The following is a 22,017-nucleotide window of genomic DNA, read 5'->3' on the forward strand; positions in this document are numbered from 1 at the left end:
AGCTCAGGGATGGGTAACTCCCAAACAGAAGATGTAAGGGGGGTACTGAGTCTTTAGCTCAGGGATGGGTAACTCCCTAACAGAAGATGTAAGGGGGGACTGAGTCTTTATCTCAGGGATGGGTAACTCCCAAACAGAAGATGTAAGGGGGGGACTGAGTCTTTAGCTCAGGGATGGGTAACTCCCAAACAGAAGATGTAAGGGGGGACTGAGTCTTTATCTCAGGGATGGGTAACTCCCAAACAGAAGATGTAAGGGGGGACTGAGTCTTTATCTCAGGGATGGGTAACTCCCAAACAGAAGATGTAAGGGGGGGACTGAGTCTTTATCTCAGGGATGGGTAACTCCCAAACAGAAGATGTAAGGGGGGGACTGAGTCTTTATCTCAGGGATGGGTAACTCCCAAACAGAAGATGTAAGGGGGGACTGAGTCTTTATCTCAGGGATGGGTAACTCCCAAACAGAAGATGTAAGGGGGGACTGAGTCTTTATCTCAGGGATGGGTAACTCCAGTCTTCTGGGGCCTGATTAGTGTCACACTTTCCTCCAGCCCGTTACGACACCTGACTCCATCAATCAACCAATCCTGATCTTCAGGTTGGAATGCAATTATATAAATAAATCATGACACAATTTCAGAGATTGTCCTGAGTTACAGTTCATAGAAGGAAATCAGTTCATTTAAATGAATGAATTAGGCCCTAATTTATGGATTTCACATGACTAGACACTGGGTGGGTATAGGCTCACACTTGCGAGGCAGGCCAAGCAAATCAGAATATGTTTCGCCCCACAAAAGGGCTTTATTACAAACAGAAATACTCCTCAGCACCACCCCTCCTCCTCAGACGATCCCGCAGGTGAAGAAGGCAGATGTGGATGTCCTGGGCTGGCGTGGTTACACGTGGTCTGCGGTTGTGAGGCCGGTTGGACGTACTGCCAAATTCTATAAAATGACGTTGGATGTGGCTTATGGTAGAGAAATTAACATTCAATTATCTGCTTTGGTGGACATTCCTGCAGTCAGCATGTCAATTGCACGCTCCATCAACTTGAGACATCTGTGGCATTGTGTTGTGAAAAAAAACGGCATATTTTTGAGCGGCCTTTTATTGTCCCCAGCACAAGGTGCACCTGTGTAATGATCATGCTGTTTAATCAGCTTCTTGATATTCCTTAACTGTCAGGTAGATTAGCAAATGAGAAATGCTCACTAAAACGGATGTAAACAAATTTGTGCCCCAAAATTTGAAATAATTTTTGTGCGTATGGAAAATTGCTGGGATCTTTTATTTCAGCTCATGAAACATGGGACCAACACTTTACATGTGTCTGCAAAGAGACTGTCAGTGTCCCAAATGGCGCCCTATTATAGCATACAACTGTAGACCAGAGCCCCAAGGGACCTTAATCAAATGAGTACACTGGGCTATATGGAGCCATTTGGGATATCCTAGGAGGCTGCATGACGTCTCTCACAGGTCCCGATAAACACTTGTTAAACAGCTAAAACATTATACCCTAAACAACAGGGGCCATATTCAGTAAGGTCACATGACACATAATAAGTGTAGCATTTCTATCTGCAGCGATGCACCCTACAGACCCCTGGCTAGTCTCCAGCACCCTACAGACCCCTGGCTAGTCTCCAGCACCCTACAGACCCCTGGCTAGGTCTCCAGCACCCTACAGACCCCTGGCTAGGTCTCCAGCACCCTACAGACCCCTGGCTAGGTCTCCAGCACCCTACAGACCCCTGGCTAGGTCTCCAGCACCCTACAGACCCCTGGCTAGGTCTCCAGCACCCTACAGACCCCTGGCTAGGTCTCCAGCACCCTACAGACCCCTGGCTAGTCTCCAGCACCCTACAGACCCCTGGCTAGTCTCCAGCACCCTACAGACCCCTGGCTAGTCTCCAGCACCCTACAGACCCCTGGCTAGTCCCCAGCACCCTACAGACCCCTGGCTAGTCTCCAGCACCCTACAGACCCCTGGCTAGTCTCCAGCACCCTACAGACCCCTGGCTAGTCTCCAGCACCCTACAGACCCCTGGCTAGTCTCCAGCACCCTACAGACCCCTGGCTAGTCTCCAGCACCCTACAGACCCCTGGCTAGTCTACAGCACCCTACAGACCCCTGGCTAGTCTACAGCTGCTACAAACCCCGCCCTACAGAACAGAACCCCTGGCTAGTCTACAGCTGCTACAGACCACACCCTACAGAACAGAACCCCTGGATAGTCTACAGCTGCTACAGACCCCACCCTACAGAACAGAACCCCTGGCTAGTCTACAGCTGCTACAGACCCCACCATACAGAACAGAACCCCTGGCTAGTCTACAGCTGCTACAGACCCCACCCTACAGAACAGAACCCCTGGCTAGTCTACAGCTGCTACAGACCCCACCCTACAGAACAGAACCCCTGGCTAGTCTACAGCTGCTACAGACCCCACCCTACAGAACAGAACCCCTGGCTAGTCTACAGCTGCTACAGACCCCACCCTACAGAACAGAACCCCTGGCTAGTCTACAGCTGCTACAGACCCCACCCTACAGAACAGCACCCCTGGCTAGTCTACAGCTGCTACAGACCCCACCCTACAGAACAGAACCCCTGGCTAGTCTACAGCTGCTACAGACCCCACCCTACAGAACAGAACCCCTGGCTAGTCTACAGCGGCTACAGACCCCGCCCTACAGAACAGAACCCCTGGCTAGTCTACAGCTGCTACAGACCCCACCCTACAGAACAGAACCCCTGGCTAGTCTACAGCGGCTACAGACCCCGCCCTACAGAACAGAACCCCTGGCTAGTCTACAGCTGCTACAGACCCCACCCTACAGAACAGAACCCCTGGCTAGTCTACAGCTGCTACAGACCCCACCCTACAGAACAGAACCCCTGGCTAGTCTACAGCTGCTACAGACCCCGCCCTACAGAGACCATCTCCTGTCCCAATTGGCTAAAACCTGGACAAACCCCACCCTACAGAGACAATCTTCTGTCCCGATTGGCTAAAACCTGGATCACCTTCTCTCCCTCGCAGCTGCCGGTTTGGTTAGACACTCAGACTGTTTGCTTTGATTGGTCGGTTGAATAAGGTAACCTTGGGTGAAAGGTTAGGATTCAAGAATTTATTGATCGGGACGTTGGGTTTAAAGCGACGGGGGCTGGGGAAGAGGGGAGCGATTGGTTAAACTTCACAGAAGCTCAAAGTCCTTTCTGTCCTGCAGGAGGCTGTGTGTGTGTGTGTGTGTGTGTGTGTGTGTATAATACAACGGTGTGTGTACGTTTCTAAACCCCTATAGCCACAGTAAGTACATAAGATCCTTCTGGATGTTTCTACGTGGGCTGTGGATACATAAAACATAATGCTTACAAGCACACACCTTTCAGTCTGCCTCAGAATGTGTTGAGACAAAAGGATATGTTTAGGCAACATTACTTAAACCTATCAACAGTTGCAATCCAGACGGAATAAGTAGGAAATCAGAAACCCTCCAACCAGAATTCCTGGAAAAACTGGACATTTGACAACCCTAAACCTATCCAATCCTTTCAGTGTCTAGTTGATTCTGGACTGGGCCTGAGAGATCAGGAATCAGAGAACGGAGGGATGAAGGGAGGAGAGGGACATCCATATTATCAGTCCAGTTTGGTTTCCTTCCAGCTGTTGGAAGTCCAGAGAAGGAGAGGAAGGAGGGGGGAGAAGAGGGGGAGCTACGGACGGTTGGCAGGTCTTAGCTCCCATAGTGCATAGTGTTGCTAGGCATCGCCATGGGAGACGACATGGAGATGGAAGGCCCGCCCATGGTGAACTGGCTGTTGTTGATTGGGTATTGAGGACTGTTGCCGGGCCCCGATTGGCCAGTTGCCACTCCTGAGGAAGAGAGAAACAGGAAGTGAATTGGGGTCTTCAAAAGAACAGCTAGGGGCAGTTTCCCAGACCCAGATTAAACCTAGTCCTGGACTAAGAAGCACTTTATATCTAAAATAAAACAAACAATAAAACAATTAAAATGTCAGACTATACACTAACGGAACTGTGGACAAGACTACGACATTAGCAACAGTAAACAGCTGTAGCTCTGTAACCATGGCGACACACTCACTCACCCTGGCCCACGCCTGTACTCATGATAGACCCAACTCTAGAAGATGTATGGTTCACTACCCCTGTGTTCACTGCCCACACACACGTGCAAGCGCGCACACACACACACACACACACACGAAAGGAGATAATTCACAAATTGGCAAATTTTATTTGGAGCAACAAAACACAGCAAAACTAGTATACAAAAGGTCAGTTACAGATATAGCTGGAGTCCAACATATAGATACACAACTGCCATTACACACAGCACAGTCAGGGTTGCAACATTCCAGTAACTTTCCCAACCTTTCCAGAAACCCTGGTGGGACGATTAACGGATTTCCTGGAATAATCTAAGTGGGATTTCTGGAAAGCTTGGGGGACATTTCCAGTATTTTGTAACCCTATACAGCAGAGGTATTGAAATGTAACACTGTAGTCTAGACTACTGCTGGTTTTCTACCTGATTAGTCATGACATTAATCAGTCCCTGATTAGCAGGGATGAACTCTTAAAAAGCAGTGGCACTGGCTTAGAGATTCAGATGTGAATGGAAGGGCTATAGAGATCGGTAAGGAGGGTGGGGATTGGTCAGTCACACACACACAGCATACCAAGAGGGATGAGATTGTTGTGAGACACAGTGGAGCCACCGCCACCAATCCCTGTACTGACGTCGTACACAGCAGGCATCCCTCCTGTTAGACAGAGAGACAAATTAACTACAGGAAAGAAACAATTCTGTATCCCCCGTCTGTGTGTGTGTGTGTGTGTGTGTGTGTATGTGCGCGTACGTACCCTGGTTCATGTTGTAGACTCCTCCATTGCTCCACATGTTCTCTGAGGGGGAGGAGTAGTGAGAGCCTGGGGGCGGGGCTGACGTGCTGCCTGTGTACCTACGGAACACACAATCAACCAATCAGATGGAGGCGAGCTCAGGGACAGTCAATCATATACAGAGGACTTAAATGTGTCTAGCAGGGAAAGAGGAGGTTTTAGACCCCGACGAAGAAGAGGAGGAGGATAGATGGCAGATAAATAACAGCTTTAGGAACAACAGAAGGATAGAAAGTGGAAGAGGAGTGAGAGAGAAGAGAAGGTTGTGTCGACTTGAAGGAGAGAGAGAGAGAGAAGAGAAGGTTGTGTCGACTTGAAGGAGAGAGAGAGAGAGAAGAGAAGGTTGTGTCGACTTGAAGGAGAGAGAGAGAGAGAAGGTTGTGTCGACTTGAAGGAGAGAGAGAGAGAGAAGGTTGTGTCGACTTGAAGGAGAGAGAGAGAGAGAAGGTTGTGTCGACTTGAAGGAGAGAGAGAGAGAGAAGGTTGTGTCGACTTGAAGGAGAGAGAGAGAGAAGGTTGTGTCGACTTGAAGGAGAGAGAGAGAGAAGGTTGTGTCGACTTGAAGGAGAGAGAGAGAGAGAGAAGGTTGTGTCGACTTGAAGGAGAGAGAGAGAGAGAAGAGAAGGTTGTGTCGACTTGAAGGAGAGAGAGAGAGAGAAGAGAAGGTTGTGTCGACTTGAAGGAGAGAGAGAGAGAGAAGAGAAGGTTGTGTCGACTTGAAGGAGAGAGAGAGAGAGAAGAGAAGGTTGTGTCGACTTGAAGGAGAGAGAGAGAGAGAAGGTTGTGTCGACTTGAAGGAGAGAGAGAGAGAGAAGGTTGTGTCGACTTGAAGGAGAGAGAGAGAGAGAAGGTTGTGTCGACTTGAAGGAGAGAGAGAGAGAGAGAAGGTTGTGTCGACTTGAAGGAGAGAGAGAGAGAAGGTTGTGTCGACTTGAAGGAGAGAGAGAGAAGGTTGTGTCGACTTGAAGGAGAGAGAGAGAGAAGGTTGTGTCGACTTGAAGGAGAGAGAGAGAGAAGGTTGTGTCGACTTGAAGGAGAGAGAGAGAGAAGGTTGTGTCGACTTGAAGGAGAGAGAAGAGAAGGTTGTGTCGACTTGAAGGAGAGAGAGAGAGAAGGTTGTGTTGACTTGAAGGAGAGAGAGAGAGAAGAGAAGGTTGTGTCGACTTGAAGGAGAGAGAGAGAGAAGGTTGTGTCGACTTGAAGGAGAGAGAGAGAGAAGGTTGTGTCGACTTGAAGGAGAGAGAGAGAGAAGAGAAGGTTGTGTCGACTTGAAGGAGAGAGAGAGAAGGTTGTGTCGACTTGAAGGAGAGAGAGGAGAAGGTTGTGTCGACTGGAAGGAGAGAGAGAGAAGGTTGTGTCGACTGGAAGGAGAGAGAGAGAGAAGAGAAGGTTGTGTCGACTTGAAGGAGAGAGAGAGAGAAGGTTGTGTTGACTTGAAGGAGAGAGAGAGAGAAGGTTGTGTTGACTTGAAGGAGAGAGAGAGAGAAGGTTGTGTTGACTTGAAGGAGAGAGAGAGAGAAGGTTGTGTCGACTTGAAGGAGAGAGAGAGAGAAGGTTGTGTCGACTTGAAGGAGAGAGAAGAGAAGGTTGTGTCGACTTGAAGGAGAGAGAAGAGAAGGTTGTGTCGACTTGAAGGAGAGAGAGAGAGAAGAGAAGGTTGTGTCAACTTGAAGGAGAGAGAGAGAGAAGGTTGTGTTGACTTGAAGGAGAGAGAGAGAAGGTTGTGTCGACTTGAAGGAGAGAGAGAGAGAAGAGAAGGTTGTGTTGACTTGAAGGAGAGAGAGAGAAGGTTGTGTCGACTTGAAGGAGAGAGAGGAGAAGGTTGTGTCGACTTGAAGGAGAGAGAAGAGAAGGTTGTGTCGACTTGAAGGAGAGAGAAGAGAAGGTTGTGTCGACTTGAAGGAGAGAGAAGAGAAGGTTGTGTCGACTTGAAGGAGAGAGAGAGAAGGAACAGAGAGAGCGGGAAAGAGAAGAGAGAGGGGAAAGAGAAGGAACAGAGAGAGAGAATGAGAAGTAGAAAGTGCTCTGACCTGAAGAAGGGGTTCTTGAGATCCAGCAGGTTGCTAGACTTGCTTCCTGTCTGGTCCACCTGGGCCACCATACTGATGTCATAGCTCTGTCTGGGTGCACAGGTCAGATGAATCCTTTAAGGGGGTACCTTGGCAGGTGTGTGTGTAGGTGGGTGTGCATGGGAGTTACCGGTTTAGGCGTGTAGGTGGGTGTGCATGGGAGTTACCTGTTTAGGTGTGTAGGTGGGTGTGCATGGGAGTTACCGGTTTAGGCGTGTAGGTGGGTGTGCATGGGAGTTACCGGTTTAGGTGTGTAGGTGGGTGTGCATGGGAGTTACCGGTTTAGGCGTGTAGGTGGGTGTGCATGGGAGTTACCGGTTTAGGCGTGTAGGTGGGTGTGCATGGGAGTTACCGGTTTAGGCGTGTAGGTGGGTGTGCATGGGAGTTACCTGTTTAGGTGTGTAGGTGGGTGTGCATGGGAGTTACCTGTTTAGGTGTGTAGGTGGGTGTGCATGGGAGTTACCGGTTTAGGCGTGTAGGTGGGTGTGCATGGGAGTTACCTGTTTAGGTGTGTAGGTGGGTGTGCATGGGAGTTACCTGTTTAGGTGTGTAGGTGGGTGTGCATGGGAGTTACCTGTTTAGGTGTGTAGGTGGGTGTGCATGGGAGTTACCGGTTTAGGCGTGTAGGTGGGTGTGCATGGGAGTTACCTGTTTAGGTGTGTAGGTGGGTGTGCATGGGAGTTACCGGTTTAGGCGTGTAGGTGGGTGTGCATGGGAGTTACCTGTTTAGGTGTGTAGGTGGGTGTGCATGGGAGTTACCGGTTTAGGCGTGTAGGTGGGTGTGCATGGGAGTTACCGGTTTAGGTGTGTAGGTGGGTGTGCATGGGAGTTACCGGTTTAGGCGTGTAGGTGGGTGTGCATGGGAGTTACCGGTTTAGGCGTGTAGGTGGGTGTGCATGGGAGTTACCGGTTTAGGCGTGTAGGTGGGTGTGCATGGGAGTTACCTGTTTAGGTGTGTAGGTGGGTGTGCATGGGAGTTACCTGTTTAGGTGTGTAGGTGGGTGTGCATGGGAGTTACCGGTTTAGGCGTGTAGGTGGGTGTGCATGGGAGTTACCTGTTTAGGTGTGTAGGTGGGTGTGCATGGGAGTTACCTGTTTAGGTGTGTAGGTGGGTGTGCATGGGAGTTACCTGTTTAGGTGTGTAGGTGGGTGTGCATGGGAGTTACCGGTTTAGGCGTGTAGGTGGGTGTGCATGGGAGTTACCTGTTTAGGTGTGTAGGTGGGTGTGCATGGGAGTTACCGGTTTAGGCGTGTAGGTGGGTGTGCATGGGAGTTACCGGTTTAGGCGTGTGTGGTAAAGTTACCCAGGGGTGTGTGTGTGTGTCTCACCTCTTGTTGGCGATGAGCGTTGCAGTGCCGGACAGGGTGTCTCCTGCCTTGGTGAAGAGAGGGGACTGGAGCAGACAGCGGACCTGGTACCAGTGGGTCAGAGGCTCCGTAGGGGAGGTGGAGAGCCACACTGTTACCCTGGACACACAGTTAGATGAGCACACACACACAGATGAGAACACACACACACACAGATGAGAACACACACACACACAGTTAGATGAGAACACACACACACACACAGTTAGATGAGAACACACACACACACACACACAGTTAGATGAGAACACACACACACACACAGTTAGATGAGAACACACACACACACAGTTAGATGAGAACACACACACACACAGTTAGATGAGAACACACACACACACAGTTAGATGAGAACACACACACACACAGTTAGATGAGAACACACACACACACAGTTAGATGAGAACACACACACACACAGTTAGATGAGAACACACACACACACACACACACAGATGAGAACACACACAGTTAGAGAACACACACACACACACAGATGAGAACACACACACACAGATGAGAACACACACAGTTAGGGAACACACACACACACACACACACACAGTTAGATGGGAACACACACACACAGTTAGATGGGAACACACACACAGTTAGATGGGAACACACACACAGTTAGATGGGAACACACACACAGTTAGATGGGAACACACACACAGTTAGATGGGAACACACACACAGTTAGATGGGAACACACACACACACACACACACACACACACACACACACACACGAGAACACACACAGTTAGGGAACACACACACAGTTAGAGAACACACACACACACACACACACACACACACACACACACACAGTTAGATGGGAACACACACACACACACAGTTAGGGAACACACACACAGTTAGATGGGAACACACACACACACACACACAGTTAGATGGGAACACACACACAGTTAGATGGGAACACACACACACACAAAGTTAGATGGGAACACACACACACACAGTTAGATGGGAACACACACACACAGTTAGATGGGAACACACACACACAGTTAGATGGGAACACACACACACAGTTAGATGGGAACACACACACACAGTTAGATGGGAACACACACACACAGTTAGATGGGAACACACACACACAGTTAGATAGGAACACACACACAGTTAGATGGGAACACACACAGAAAAGTTGAAGGAAAGCAGGTCAATCAAGACTGACAGAGTTTACATAACAACACACACATACAGGGGACTCACGCTGAGCCGATAAAAGCCACGTCAAACCAGAAGGCCAGACCATGAACCAGACCTGACGTCATCATGTGGAACTTAAAGGGAATCTCCATCCTGTGAGAGAGAGAGAAGAGAGGGGAGAGGAGAAGTTTAAGGATGAGTAAACCCTCAACAGTAACCTCAGTCACCACAACCCTCAGACTAAACACATCAGGCCCCCCTGTCCATTCATTATCAACTACAAATAGGCTAAATTGATCCTGGATCAGCATTCCTACTCCAAGTCTCTTTCTGAAGAGAGAGGAGAGCCCTCTAAATACAGGCCCCAGAAGGAGAGCCCTCTAAATACAGGCCCCAGAAGGAGAGCCCTCTAAATACAGGCCCCAGAAGGAGAGAGAGCAGAGCTCTCTAAATACAGGCCCCAGAAGGAGAGCCCTCTAAATACAGGCCCCAGAAGGAGAGCCCTCTAAATACAGGCCCCAGAAGGAGAGCCCTCTAAATACAGGCCCCAGAAGGAGAGCTCTTTAAATACAGGCCCCAGAAGGAGAGCTCTCTATATACAGGCCCCAGAAGGAGAGCTCTTTAAATACAGGCCCCAGAAGGAGAGCTCTTTAAATACAGGCCCCAGAAGGAGAGCTCTCTAAATACAGGCCCCAGAAGGAGAGCTCTCTAAATACAGGCCCCAGAAGGAGAGCTCTCTAAATACAGGCCCCAGAAGGAGAGCTCTCTAAATACAGGCCCCAGAAGGAGAGAGAGCAGAGCTCTCTAAATACAGGCCCCAGAAGGAGAGCTCTTTAAATACAGGCCCCAGAAGGAGAGCTCTCTATATACAGGCCCCAGAAGGAGAGCTCTTTAAATACAGGCCCCAGAAGGAGAGCTCTCTAAATACAGGCCCCAGAAGGAGAGCTCTTTAAATACAGGCCCCAGAAGGAGAGAGAGCAGAGCTCTCTAAATACAGGCCCCAGAAGGAGAGCTCTTTATATACAGGCCCCAGAAGGAGAGCTCTCTATATACAGGCCCCAGAAGGAGAGCTCTTTATATACAGGCCCCAGAAGGAGAGCTCTCTAAATACAGGCCCCAGAAGGAGAGCTCTTTAAATACAGGCCCCAGAAGGAGAGAGAGCAGAGCTCTCTAAATACAGGCCCCAGAAGGAGAGCTCTTTATATACAGGCCCCAGAAGGAGAGCTCTCTATATACAGGCCCCAGAAGGAGAGCTCTCTATATATACAGGCCCCAGAAGGAGAGCTCTTTATATACAGGCCCCAGAAGGAGAGCTCTCTAAATACAGGCCCCAGAAGGAGAGCTCTTTAAATACAGGCCCCAGAAGGAGAGAGAGCAGAGCTCTCTATATACAGGCCCTGAAGGAAAGAGGAGGCAATGGACTCACCTGTGGAGATCCCCCTCTTTCGCGTCCAGGAAGTTGACGGTGTATTTGACAGACTTGGACATGAGGATACGGATATCAAAGGTGTCCTGAGAGAGAGAGATCATTACATTTCTGTATTGGACAGATGGAGATATACAGTTGAAGTCGTAAGTTTACATACACTTAGGTTGGAGTCATTTAAACTAGTTTTTCAACCACTCCACAAATTTCTTGTTAACAAACTATAGTTTTGGCAAGTCGGTTAGGACATATACTTTCTGCATGACACAAGTAATTTTTGCAACAATTGTTTCCAGACAGATTATTTCACTGTATCACAATTCCAGTGGGTCAGAAGTTTACAAACACTAAGTTGACTGTGCCTTTAAACAGCTTGGAAAATTCCATCATTTGAGTCAATAAGAGGTGTACCTGTGGATGTATTTCAAGGCCTACCTTCAAACTCAGTGCCTTTTTGCTTGACATCATGGGAAAATCAAAAGAAATCAGCCAAGACCTCAGAACAAAAATTGTAGACCTCCACAAGTCTGGTTCATCCTTGGGAGCAATTTCCAAATGCCTGAAGGTACCACGTTCATCTGTACAAACAATAGTACGCAAATATAAACACCATGGGACCACGTAGCCGTCATACCGCTCAGGAAGGAGATGCGTTCTGTCTCCTAGAGATGAACATAATTTGGTGCGAAAAGTGAAAATCAATCCCAGAACAACAGCAAAGAACCTTGTGAAGATGCTGGAGGAAACTGGTACAAAAGTATCTATATCCACAGTAAAACGAGTCCTATATCGACATAACCTGAAAGACCGCTCAGCAAGGAAGAAGCCACTGCTCCAAAACCACCATAAAAAAAGCCCGACTACGGTTTGCAACTGCACATGGGGACAAAGATGGCACTTTTTGGAGAAATGTCCTCTGGTCTGATGAAACAAAAATAGAACTGTTTGGCCATAATGACCATCATTATGTTTGGAGGAAAAAGGGGGAGGCTTGCAAGCCGAAAAACACCATCCCAACCGTGAAGCATGGGGGTGGCAGCATCATGTTGGGGGATGCTTTGCTGCAGGAGGGACTGGTGTACTTCACAAAATAGGTGGCATCATGAGGAAGGGAAATTACGTGGCTATATTGAAGCAACATCAAGAAATCAGTCAGGAAGTTAAAGCTTGGTCGCAAATGGGTCTTCCAAATGGACAACGACCCCAAGCATACTTCCAAAGTTGTGGCAAAATGGCTTAAGGACAACAAAGTCAAGGTATTGGAGTGGCCATCACAAAGCCCTGATTTTAATCCTATAGAACATTTGTGGGCAGAACTGAAAAAGCGTGTGCAAGCAAGGAGGCCTACAAACCTGACTCAGTTACACCAGCTCTGTCAGGATGAATTGGCTAAAGTTCAACCAACTTATTGTGGGAAGCTTGTGGAAGGCTACCCGAAACGTTTGACCCAAGTTAAACAATTTAAAGGCAATGCTACCAAATACTAATTGAGTGCATGTAAACTTCTGACCCGCTGGGAATGTGATGAAAGAAATAAAAGCTGAAATAAATCATTCTCTCTACTATTATTCTGACATTTCACATTCTTAAAATAAAGTGGTGATCCTAACTGACCTAAAACAGGGAATTTTTACTAGGATTAAATGTCAGGAATTGTGAAAAACTGAGTGTAAATGTATTTGGCTAAGGTGTACTGTATATAAACTTCCGATTTCAACTGTATGTATATATAGTTTATTTAAATTATAGCCACTATTCTTATTGTTGTTTTGATAATTGTTCTGAGTCACTTGGCTTCAGCAACACTCACCTTGTCAATCATGCCATTAAAGCATACTGAATTAGAGAGAGAGAACTGAGGATGAGAACCAGATAGAAGAGAGAGAGGAGAGAGAGAACTGAGGATGAGAACCAGATAGAAGAGAGAGAGGAGAGAGAACTGAGGATGAGAACCAGATAGAAGAGAGAGAGGAGAGAGAGAACTGAGGATGAGAACCAGATAGAAGAGAGAGAGGAGAGAGAGAACTGAGGATGAAAACCAGATAGAAGAGAGAGAGGAGAGAGAGAACTGAGGATGAGAACCAGATAGGAGGGGGAGAGAGAGAGTCTCACCACAATGGGTTGTCTGAAATACTCGTCTACTGCAGCTTCTCTCAGTGATGACAGATCAACACCATGGAACGATGGCTGATACCTGACACACAGAGACACACAGAGACAGAGAGAGACAGCGAGAGACAGAGAGACAGACAGACAGACGACAGACAGACAGACACAGAGAGAGAGAGAGAGAGAGAGAGAGAGAGAGAGAGAGAGAGAGAGAGACCGTGGGAAGTGGCTTTAGTTAGTTGACTTAGTGACAATTAAATATTTTTGTATAGTTGTAAAACAAAGGCCTGGTGAATTCACTCTCCTCACCCCCAACACTTTCCAGGTAAAAATGAAGCTTTAATAATATAGTAAATAAAGTTAAAGGTTATTCACCAGAAGTTAGACTGTAGCTTGTTAACCTGTCTGGGCTAGGGGGCAGTATTTTCACGGCCGGATGAAAAACGTACCCAATTTAAACAGGTTACTACTCTGGCCCAGAAACTAGAATATGCATATTATTAGTAGATTTTGATAGAAAACACTCAGAAGTTTCTAAAACTGTTCGAATGGTGTCTGTGAGTATAACAGAACTCATATGGCAGGCAAAAACCTGAGAAAATTCCAAGCAGGAAGTGGAAAGTCTGAGAATTGTAGTTCTTCTTTTGATTCTCTATTGAAACTACAGTGTCTGTGGGGGACGTTGCACTTCCTAAGGCTTCCATTGGCTGTCTAAAGCCTTCAGAAAGTGGTTTGAGCATTTTCCTGTCACGGGGCAGATAATAGGAGCTCAGTTACTGAGTGGTCTGCCTGGCAACAAAGGGATTGGATATGCTCGGTCCCGCGAGCGCGCCCCTCCTTTATCTCCTTGAATGAATACGCTATTGTCCGGTTGGAATATTAGCGCAATTTTACGTTAAAAATACCATAAAGATTGATTTTAAACAGCGTTTGACATGCTTCTAAGTACGGTAATGGAACATTTTGACTTTGTCTCTCGTTCCGCGCTCGCGCGTTCTGCCTTTGGATAAGTGATCTGTACGCACGAACAAAACGGAGGTATTTGGACATAAATATGGATTATTTTGAACAAAAACAAAATGTATTGTGGAAGTAGCAGTCCTAGGAGTGCATTCTGACAAAGATCAGCAAAGGTAAGAGAATATGGCGGGTGTCTGAATAGCTCGCCGTGATGGCTGAGAATGAATATTGAAAAATGTGCTTTCTTCGTAAAGCTATTTTAAAATCTGACACAGCGGTTGCATCCAGGAGTAGTCCATCTATAATTCTTTAAATAATTGTTATATATTTTGTCAACGTTTATGATGAGTATTTTTGTAAATTGATGTGCACATTCACCGGACGTTTTGGTGGGAATACATTTTCTGAACATCACGCGCCAATGTAAAATGCTGTTTTTGGATATAAATATGAACTTTATCGAACAAAACATACATGTATTGTGTAACATAATGTCCTAGGAGTGTCATCTGATGAAGATCGTCAAAGGTTAGTGCTTCATTTAGTTGTGTTTTGGGTTTTATTGACACATATCCTTGCTTGGAAAATGGCTGTGTGATTATTTTTGTCTATGTACTCTCCTAACATGGTGTAAAGTAGTTGTATGTTTGAGAAAGTTGAATTATGACATTTTGTTGTTTTTGTCGTTTTCGACGCTAGCCCATAGCCCATAGAAGTTAAATGAAGGTAAAAAATGAAGTGAAAGGTTATTCACCAGAAGTTGGCCTTGGTGAATTGTTCCATGTATAACTGTTCGTCTGTGAAGGGAGCCAGGTGGACGTCACCTAAAGTGGGGAACATATTACCTAGGAGAGGAGAGAGGGTTAGGGCTGTTACCTAGGAGAGGAGAGAGGGTTAGGGCTGTTACCTAGGAGAGGAGAGAGGGTTAGGGCTGTTACCTAGGAGAGGAGAGAGGGTTAGGGCTGTTACCTAGGTGAGGAGAGAGGGTTAGGGCTGTTACCTAGGAGAGGAGAGAGGGTTAGGGCTGTTACCTAGGAGAGGAGAGAGGGTTAGGGCTGTTACCTAGGTGAGGAGAGAGGGTTAGGGCTGTTACCTAGGAGAGGAGAGAGGGTTAGGGCTGTTACCTAGGAGAGGAGAGAGGGTTAGGGCTGTTACCTAGGAGAGGAGAGAGGGTTAGGGCTGTTACCTAGGAGAGGAGAGAGGGTTAGGGCTGTTACCTAGGAGAGGAGAGAGGGTTAGGGCTGTTACCTAGGAGAGGAGAGAGGGTTAGGGCTGTTACCTAGGAGAGGAGAGAGGGTTAGGGCTGTTACCTAGGAGAGGAGAGAGGGTTAGGGCTGTTACCTAGGTGAGGAGAGAGGGTTAGGGCTGTTACCTAGGAGAGGAGAGAGGGTTAGGGCTGTTACCTAGGAGAGGAGAGAGGGTTAGGGCTGTTACCTAGGAGAGGAGAGAGGGTTAGGGCTGTTACCTAGGAGAGGAGAGAGGGTTAGGGCTGTTACCTAGGAGAGGAGAGAGGGTTAGGGCTGTTACCTAGGTGAGGAGAGAGGGTTAGGGCTGTTACCTAGGTGAGGAGAGAGGGTTAGGGCTGTTACCTAGGAGAGGAGAGAGGGTTAGGGCTGTTACCTAGGAGAGGAGAGAGGGTTAGGGCTGTTACCTAGGAGAGGAGAGAGGGTTAGGGCTGTTACCTAGGAGAGGAGAGAGGGTTAGGGCTGTTACCTAGGAGAGGAGAGAGGGTTAGGGCTGTTACCTAGGAGAGGAGAGAGGGTTAGGGCTGTTACCTAGGAGAGGAGAGAGGGTTAGGGCTGTTACCTAGGAGAGGAGAGAGGGTTAGGGCTGTTACCTAGGAGAGGAGAGAGGGTTAGGGCTGTTACCTAGGAGAGGAGAGAGGGTTAGGGCTGTTACCTAGGAGAGGAGAGAGGGTTAGGGCTGTTACCAAGGAGAGGAGAGAGGGTTAGGGCTGTTACCTAGGAGAGGAGAGAGGGTTAGGGCTGTTACCTAGGAGAGGAGAGAGGGTTAGGGCTGTTACCTAGGAGAGGAGAGAAGGTTAGGGCTGTTACCTAGGAGAGGAGAGAAGGTTAGGGCTGTTACCTAGGAGAGGAGAGAGGGTTAGGGCTGTTACCTAGGAGAGGAGAGAGGGTTAGGGCTGTTACCTAGGAGAGGAGAGAGGGTTAGGGCTGTTACCAAGGAGAGGAGAGAGGGTTAGGGCTGTTACCTAGGAGAGGAGAGAGGGTTAGGGCTGTTACCTAGGAGAGGAGAGAGGGTTAGCGCTGTTACCTAGGAGAGGAGAGAGGGTTAGCGCTGTTACCTAGGAGAGGAGAGAGGGTTAGGGCTGTTACCTAGGAGAGGAGAGAGGGTTAGGGCTGTTACCTAGGAGAGGAGAGAGGGTTAGGGCTGTTACCTAGGAGAGGAGAGAGGGTTAGCGCTGTTACCTAGGAGAGGAGAGAGGGTTAGGGCTGTTACCTAGGAGAGGAGAGAGGGTTAGGGCTGTTACCTAGGAGAGGAGAGAGGGTTAGGGCTGTTACCTAGGAGAGGAGAGAGGGTTAGGGCTGTTACCTAGGAGAGGAGAGAGGGTTAGGGCTGTTACCTAGGTGAGGAGAGAGGGTTAGGGCTGTTACCTAGGTGAGGAGAGAGGGTTAGGGCTGTTACCTTGGAGAGGAGAGAGGGTTAGGGCTGTTACCTAGGAGAGGAGAGAGGGTTAGGGCTGTTACCTAGGAGAGGAGAGAGGGTTAGGGCTGTTACCTAGGAGAGGAGAGAGGGTTAGGGCTGTTACCTAGGAGAGGAGAGAGGGTTAGGGCTGTTACCTAGGAGAGGAGAGAAGGTTAGGGCTGTTACCTAGGAGAGGAGAGAGGGTTAGGGCTGTTACCTAGGAGAGGAGAGAGGGTTAGGGCTGTTACCTAGGAGAGGAGAGAGGGTTAGGGCTGTTACCAAGGAGAGGAGAGAGGGTTAGGGCTGTTACCTAGGAGAGGAGAGAGGGTTAGGGCTGTTACCTAGGAGAGGAGAGAGGGTTAGCGCTGTTACCTAGGAGAGGAGAGAGGGTTAGGGCTGTTACCTAGGAGAGGAGAGAGGGTTAGGGCTGTTACCTAGGAGAGGAGAGAGGGTTAGGGCTGTTACCTAGGAGAGGAGAGAGGGTTAGGGCTGTTACCTAGGAGAGGAGAGAGGGTTAGGGCTGTTACCTAGGAGAGGAGAGAGGGTTAGGGCTGTTACCTAGGAGAGGAGAGAGGGTTAGGGCTGTCAGCAACACCTGTATACACCTTTTTACTAATTCCATTTCCTCATCCCCCTCTTTTTTTTCCTTCCATATCTCCTGTTCTCCATCTCCATCCATCTTACCCTTGGGCTGTATGCATCCCTCCCTCTCTCATCCATCACCTCCTCTATCCCTCCCTCTCTCACCCATCACCTCCTCTATCCCTCCCTCCCTCCCTCCCTCATCCATCACCTCCTCTATCCCTCCCTCCCTCATCCATCACCTCCATCTCTCCCTCCCTCTCTCATCCATCACCTCCTCTATCCCTCCCTCTCTCATCCATCACCCCCTCTATCCCTCCCTCATCCATCACCTCCTCTATCAATCACTTCGTCTATCCCTCCCTCCGTCCGTCATCTCACTTCCTCTATTCTTCCCTCCCTCTCTCATCCATCTCCTCTATGCCTCCCTCCCTCCCTCATCCATCACCTCCTCTATGCCTCCCTCCCTCATCCATCACCTCCTCTATCCCTCCCTCATCCATCACCTCCTCTATCAATCACTTCCTCTATCCCTCCCTCATCTCACTTCCTCTATTCTTCCCTCCCTCTCTCATCCATCTCCTCTATGCCTCCCTCCCCCTCCCTCATCCATCACCTCCTCTATCCCTCCCTCATCCCTCCCCTCTCATCCATCACCATCCCACATCCATCCCCCTCCCATCCATCACTTCCTCTATCCCTCCCTCCCTCATCCATCACCTCCTCTATCCCTCCCTCCTCATCCATCACCATCCCACATCCATCACTTCCTCTATCCTTCCCTCCCTCATCCATCACTTCCTCTATCCCTACCTCTCTCATCCATCACCATCCCGCCCTCCTTCTGTAATCCACACTTCCTCTATTCCTCCCGCCGTCATCCCTCCCTCCCATCCATCCATCACTTCCTCCATCCCTCCCACCCTCTCTCATGCATCACTCCCTCATCAATCACCTCCTCCCTCCCTCAGCTTTAACAACTTCTTGGCATGTAGGAAGCTCCCCAGCATTCTCTAACTTCCTCCCTCCCTCCCTCACCATTGGGCTTGAGGAACTTCTTGGCGTGCAGGTAACTCTCCAGCATTCTCTCGTTGAAGAGCATGTATCCCATGGGCTCAGAGATGATGATGTCCACCTGCTCTGGTAGAGAGATCTCCTCCACCTTCCCTGCTATCACCACCACACGGTCCCCCATTCCGTTGGAGTTTACCAGCACCTACACACACACACAGGGTTAGGGTGTGTGTGTGTGTGTGTGAGGTAGGGTGTGTGTGTGATAGTGCGCGTGGTTGAGGAGGCCTCTCAGTGTAGTCTAATTAACAACAGCTTTATCACCAAGAATCACCATAATAAAAATACATCACAGCAAAAGAAACAAACCGACACTCGTACCGTCAGTGTGGTGGTGCTGGTCAGTGTGCTGGTGGTCAGCATGGTGGTGGTGGTCAGTGTGGTGGTGGTGGTCAGTGTGCTGGTGGTCAGCGTGGTGGTGGTGGTCAGCGTGGTGGTGGTGGTCAGCGTGGTGGTGGTGGTCAGCGTGGTGGTGGTGGTCAGCGTGGTGGTGGTGGTCAGTGTGGTGGTCAGCGTGGTGGTAGTGGTGGTCAGTGTGGTGGTGGTGTTCAGTGTGGTGGTCAGCATGGTGGTGGTGGTCAGTGTGGTGGTGGTCAGCGTGGTGGTGGTCAGGGTGGGGGTGGTCAGGGTGGTGGTAGTGGTGGTCAGCGTGGTGGTAGTGGTGGTCAGCGTGGTGGTGGTGGTCAGTGTGGTGGTCAAGGTGGTGGTGGTGGTCAGTGTGGTGGTCAGCGTGGTGGTGGTGGTCAGTGTGGTGGTCAGCGTGGTGGTGGTGGTCAGTGTGGTGGTGGTGGTCAGCGTGGTGGTGGTGGTCAGCGTGGTGGTGGTCAGTGCGGTGGTCAGTGTGGTGGTGGTGGTGGTCAGCGTGGTGGTGGTGGTCAGCGTGGTGGTGGTGGTCAGCGTGGTGGTGCTGGTCAGCGTGGTGGTGCTGGTCAGCGTGGTGGTCAGCGTGGTGGTGGTGGTCAGAGTGGTGGTGCTGGTCAGTGTGGTGGTGCTGGTCAGTGTGGTGGTGCTGGTCAGTGTGGTGGTGCTGGTCAGTGTGGTGGTGAGTGTTTGTGTGTTACCTCTGCATGCTGGGCCATGGTGCTAGCCTCCACAGCGTAGACCTTCCTGGCTCCGGCCTGCGCCGCAAAGAACGACAGAATACCTGAACCACAGCCCACATCTAACACCACCTAGAGAGAGGGAGGGAGGAAGAGGGGGAGAGAGAGATCACAGATCATTGGATTGGCAGCCCACATCTAACACCACCTAGAGAGAGGGGGAGGGAGGAAGAGGGGGAGAGAGAGATCACAGATCATTGGATTGGCAGCCCACATCTAACACCACCTAGAGAGAGGGGGAGGAGGAAGAGGGGGGAAGAGAGATCACAGATCATTGGATTGGCAGCCCACATCTAACACCACCTAGAGAGAGGGGGAGGAGGAAGAGGGGGAGAGAGAGATCACAGATCATTGGATTGGCAGCCCACATCTAACACCACCTAGAGAGAGGGGGAGGAGGAAGAGGGGGAGAGAGAGATCACAGATCATTGGATTGGCAGCCCACATCTAACACCACCTAGAGAGAGGGGGAGGGAGGAAGAGGGGGGAAGAGGGAGAGATCACAGATCATTGGATTGGCAGCCCACATCTAACACCACCTAGAGAGAGGGGGAGGGAGGAAGAGTGGGAGAGAGAGAGAGAGATCACAGATCATTGGATTGGCAGCCCACATCTAACACCACCTAGAGAGAGGGGGAGGAGGAAGAGGGGGGAAGAGGGAGAGATCACAGATCATTGGATTGGCAGCACACATAAAATCAGTCACTGTGTGTCTGTGCCTGTGTGTGGTACCTTGTCCTTAAAGTCAACATGGTTCTGAAGGATGGCACGTTGGTAGGTTCCGGTCCGAACGTAGTCCTGCATCATGTTCTGCTGCTGAGAGAGATAGCCATAGAACTAGAGGGAGACAAGGGTCAAAAGGGAGAAGGCAATGGTCATTCAGAGGCCAATCAGTCAAAATTCAGCAGTTATCTCCAATGTCTTTTAGACTTGATAACGCTGTGTCTGATAAAAAAATAGGTGGGTAAACTGATCGCCAGTCGCGGTGGAAAAAGTAACGCTTCCTATTCTTTCAATGCATTTTTTTGGCAGACGATGTGTAAACTGTGTTTACTTGCGTTACCCCTCCACTACACTACTGTGTGAGAGTTGGATTAGATGGAACTGCCTTGGACTCACAGTAGTCCAGCGCAGATGTGTGTGTGTGTGTGTGTGTGCGTCCCACCTGAAAGTATTGCACAGCAGAGGACTCTTCTGTCCGGTCACTGAAGACGGAGTGTTCTGCATTGTGGCCCCGGCAACTCTTCAGAATGTTATAGAAGGAAGTAAACTCTACACACACACACACACACACACACACACACACACAGTTAGAAACAGACTGAACATCACCACCGATGAGGCAATCACTGCACAACTTTTGTAAACATCCACACAGCCTACCTGCAGGTGTGGAGAACTGTAGCAGGACACTGTTGCAGCCCAGTGTGATGATGAATGACTGTTTCCCCACACGACTGCATTCCGTTTCCCTGGACAACGAACACTTGAAGACTGAGGTCTCATCGCCTGTTGACAAACCATCAGAGACAGGTAAGATAAAGCCACACACACACAATATTTCCAAAGTAGAATTAAACCAACTTTTCAAAGCACTGGTAGGGAGTTAAAATGTCACTATCAGTGCTTCAACAGAAGCATCTGCAGAAACATGTAAACAGGTGCAAGAGCTTGGCAAGCACGCAGGCTTCTATTTTCATCTTGTGCACATGCTTCATGCGAGAGACATTTTAACACACTAGTACTTTGAAAAGTTTAATTAATTATACTTTTTTTGTATTGTTAATGGACCAACCGCACGGTTAAAGTAAGTTAAAACATATTTTTATTCAACATTCTGGCTTGCAGAGGTCGAGAGTTAACTTTCCTGATCACAACGATTAAATTATGCCTAACATCAAATTCAGTGGAATTCAACGTCGGTTTCCAGGCTAACTGACGGGCTAACTGACAGGCTAACTGACGGCTAACGTTACTCTACAATGAAGACTTGTAGCTACAGGACAAAGCCACCTAGATGTATAGGCATAGCCAGCCTCAGACTTAGCTAGTTCACTAGCATCTCATAACGTTAATAAAATGCTATTTTATATGTACTGTATCGATATTCTGGTAATAACCACCCAATTTATACAACAGCAACATTAGTTCGATTTGAAAAACACATTTTGGGTAAACTTGTGCTATCCCAACGCACCGGCTCATCACAGTGAAATGCTACCTGGTTAGCTTGCTAGCAAGATGCTAAAGTTGGTTAGCCGCCGCTTTACTGAATCCTATTCATTCTTCCTAGCATCGTGAAGGGTTCTCGGGCTACCACAAGGCAGGAAGCGCTAGCTAACTAGCGGATAATCAATACGCCGGGAGCTGATTATAGCAGCTACTTACTATTGGAGAGATTAAGGAGAGCCGTGTCTGGGGTGCTTTTAACCTCCAACCTCAGGGGCTGTTGTTCGGAGTGTCGCTGGATCTCTCCGTTCGCGTCCCCGATGGACCGCAACCGCACACAGGGAAACACCGATACCGCCATCTTCGCTACTTGACTTTGCTTCGTCGGCTCAGACTTCAC

At 49.0% G+C, this 22,017-nt stretch overlaps 1 protein-coding gene across 3 annotated transcripts; it reads right to left on the bottom strand.

Moving 5' to 3' along the window:
- Window positions 1–1,271: 1,271 nt before the first annotated feature.
- Window positions 1,272–22,017, bottom strand: LOC115147635 (histone-arginine methyltransferase CARM1). 3 transcript variants are annotated; one of them, XM_029689918.1, is made up of 16 exons: window positions 21,837–22,017; window positions 20,832–20,957; window positions 20,614–20,720; window positions 20,181–20,285; window positions 19,410–19,520; window positions 18,316–18,493; window positions 14,807–14,897; window positions 13,096–13,177; window positions 10,984–11,069; window positions 9,621–9,710; window positions 8,335–8,472; window positions 6,967–7,056; window positions 4,898–4,995; window positions 4,714–4,797; window positions 4,120–4,188; window positions 1,272–3,883 (listed from the first exon to the last, which is right to left on the bottom strand). In XM_029689918.1, exons 1-16 carry the CDS (start codon window positions 21,976–21,978, stop codon window positions 3,744–3,746), a joined length of 1,737 nt encoding a protein of 578 aa, XP_029545778.1. In that variant the 5' UTR covers window positions 21,979–22,017; the 3' UTR covers window positions 1,272–3,743. The 3 variants fall into 3 exon arrangements, with proteins under 3 accessions (XP_029545778.1, XP_029545779.1, XP_029545780.1); XM_029689919.1 differs by having other exon boundaries at window positions 4,120–4,179; window positions 21,837–21,978; XM_029689920.1 differs by lacking the exon at window positions 4,120–4,188 and having other exon boundaries at window positions 21,837–21,978.

The sequence above is a fragment of the Salmo trutta genome, chromosome 14 (genome assembly GCF_901001165.1).
Source record: "Salmo trutta chromosome 14, fSalTru1.1, whole genome shotgun sequence".
Taxonomy (NCBI): Eukaryota; Metazoa; Chordata; class Actinopteri; order Salmoniformes; family Salmonidae; genus Salmo; species Salmo trutta.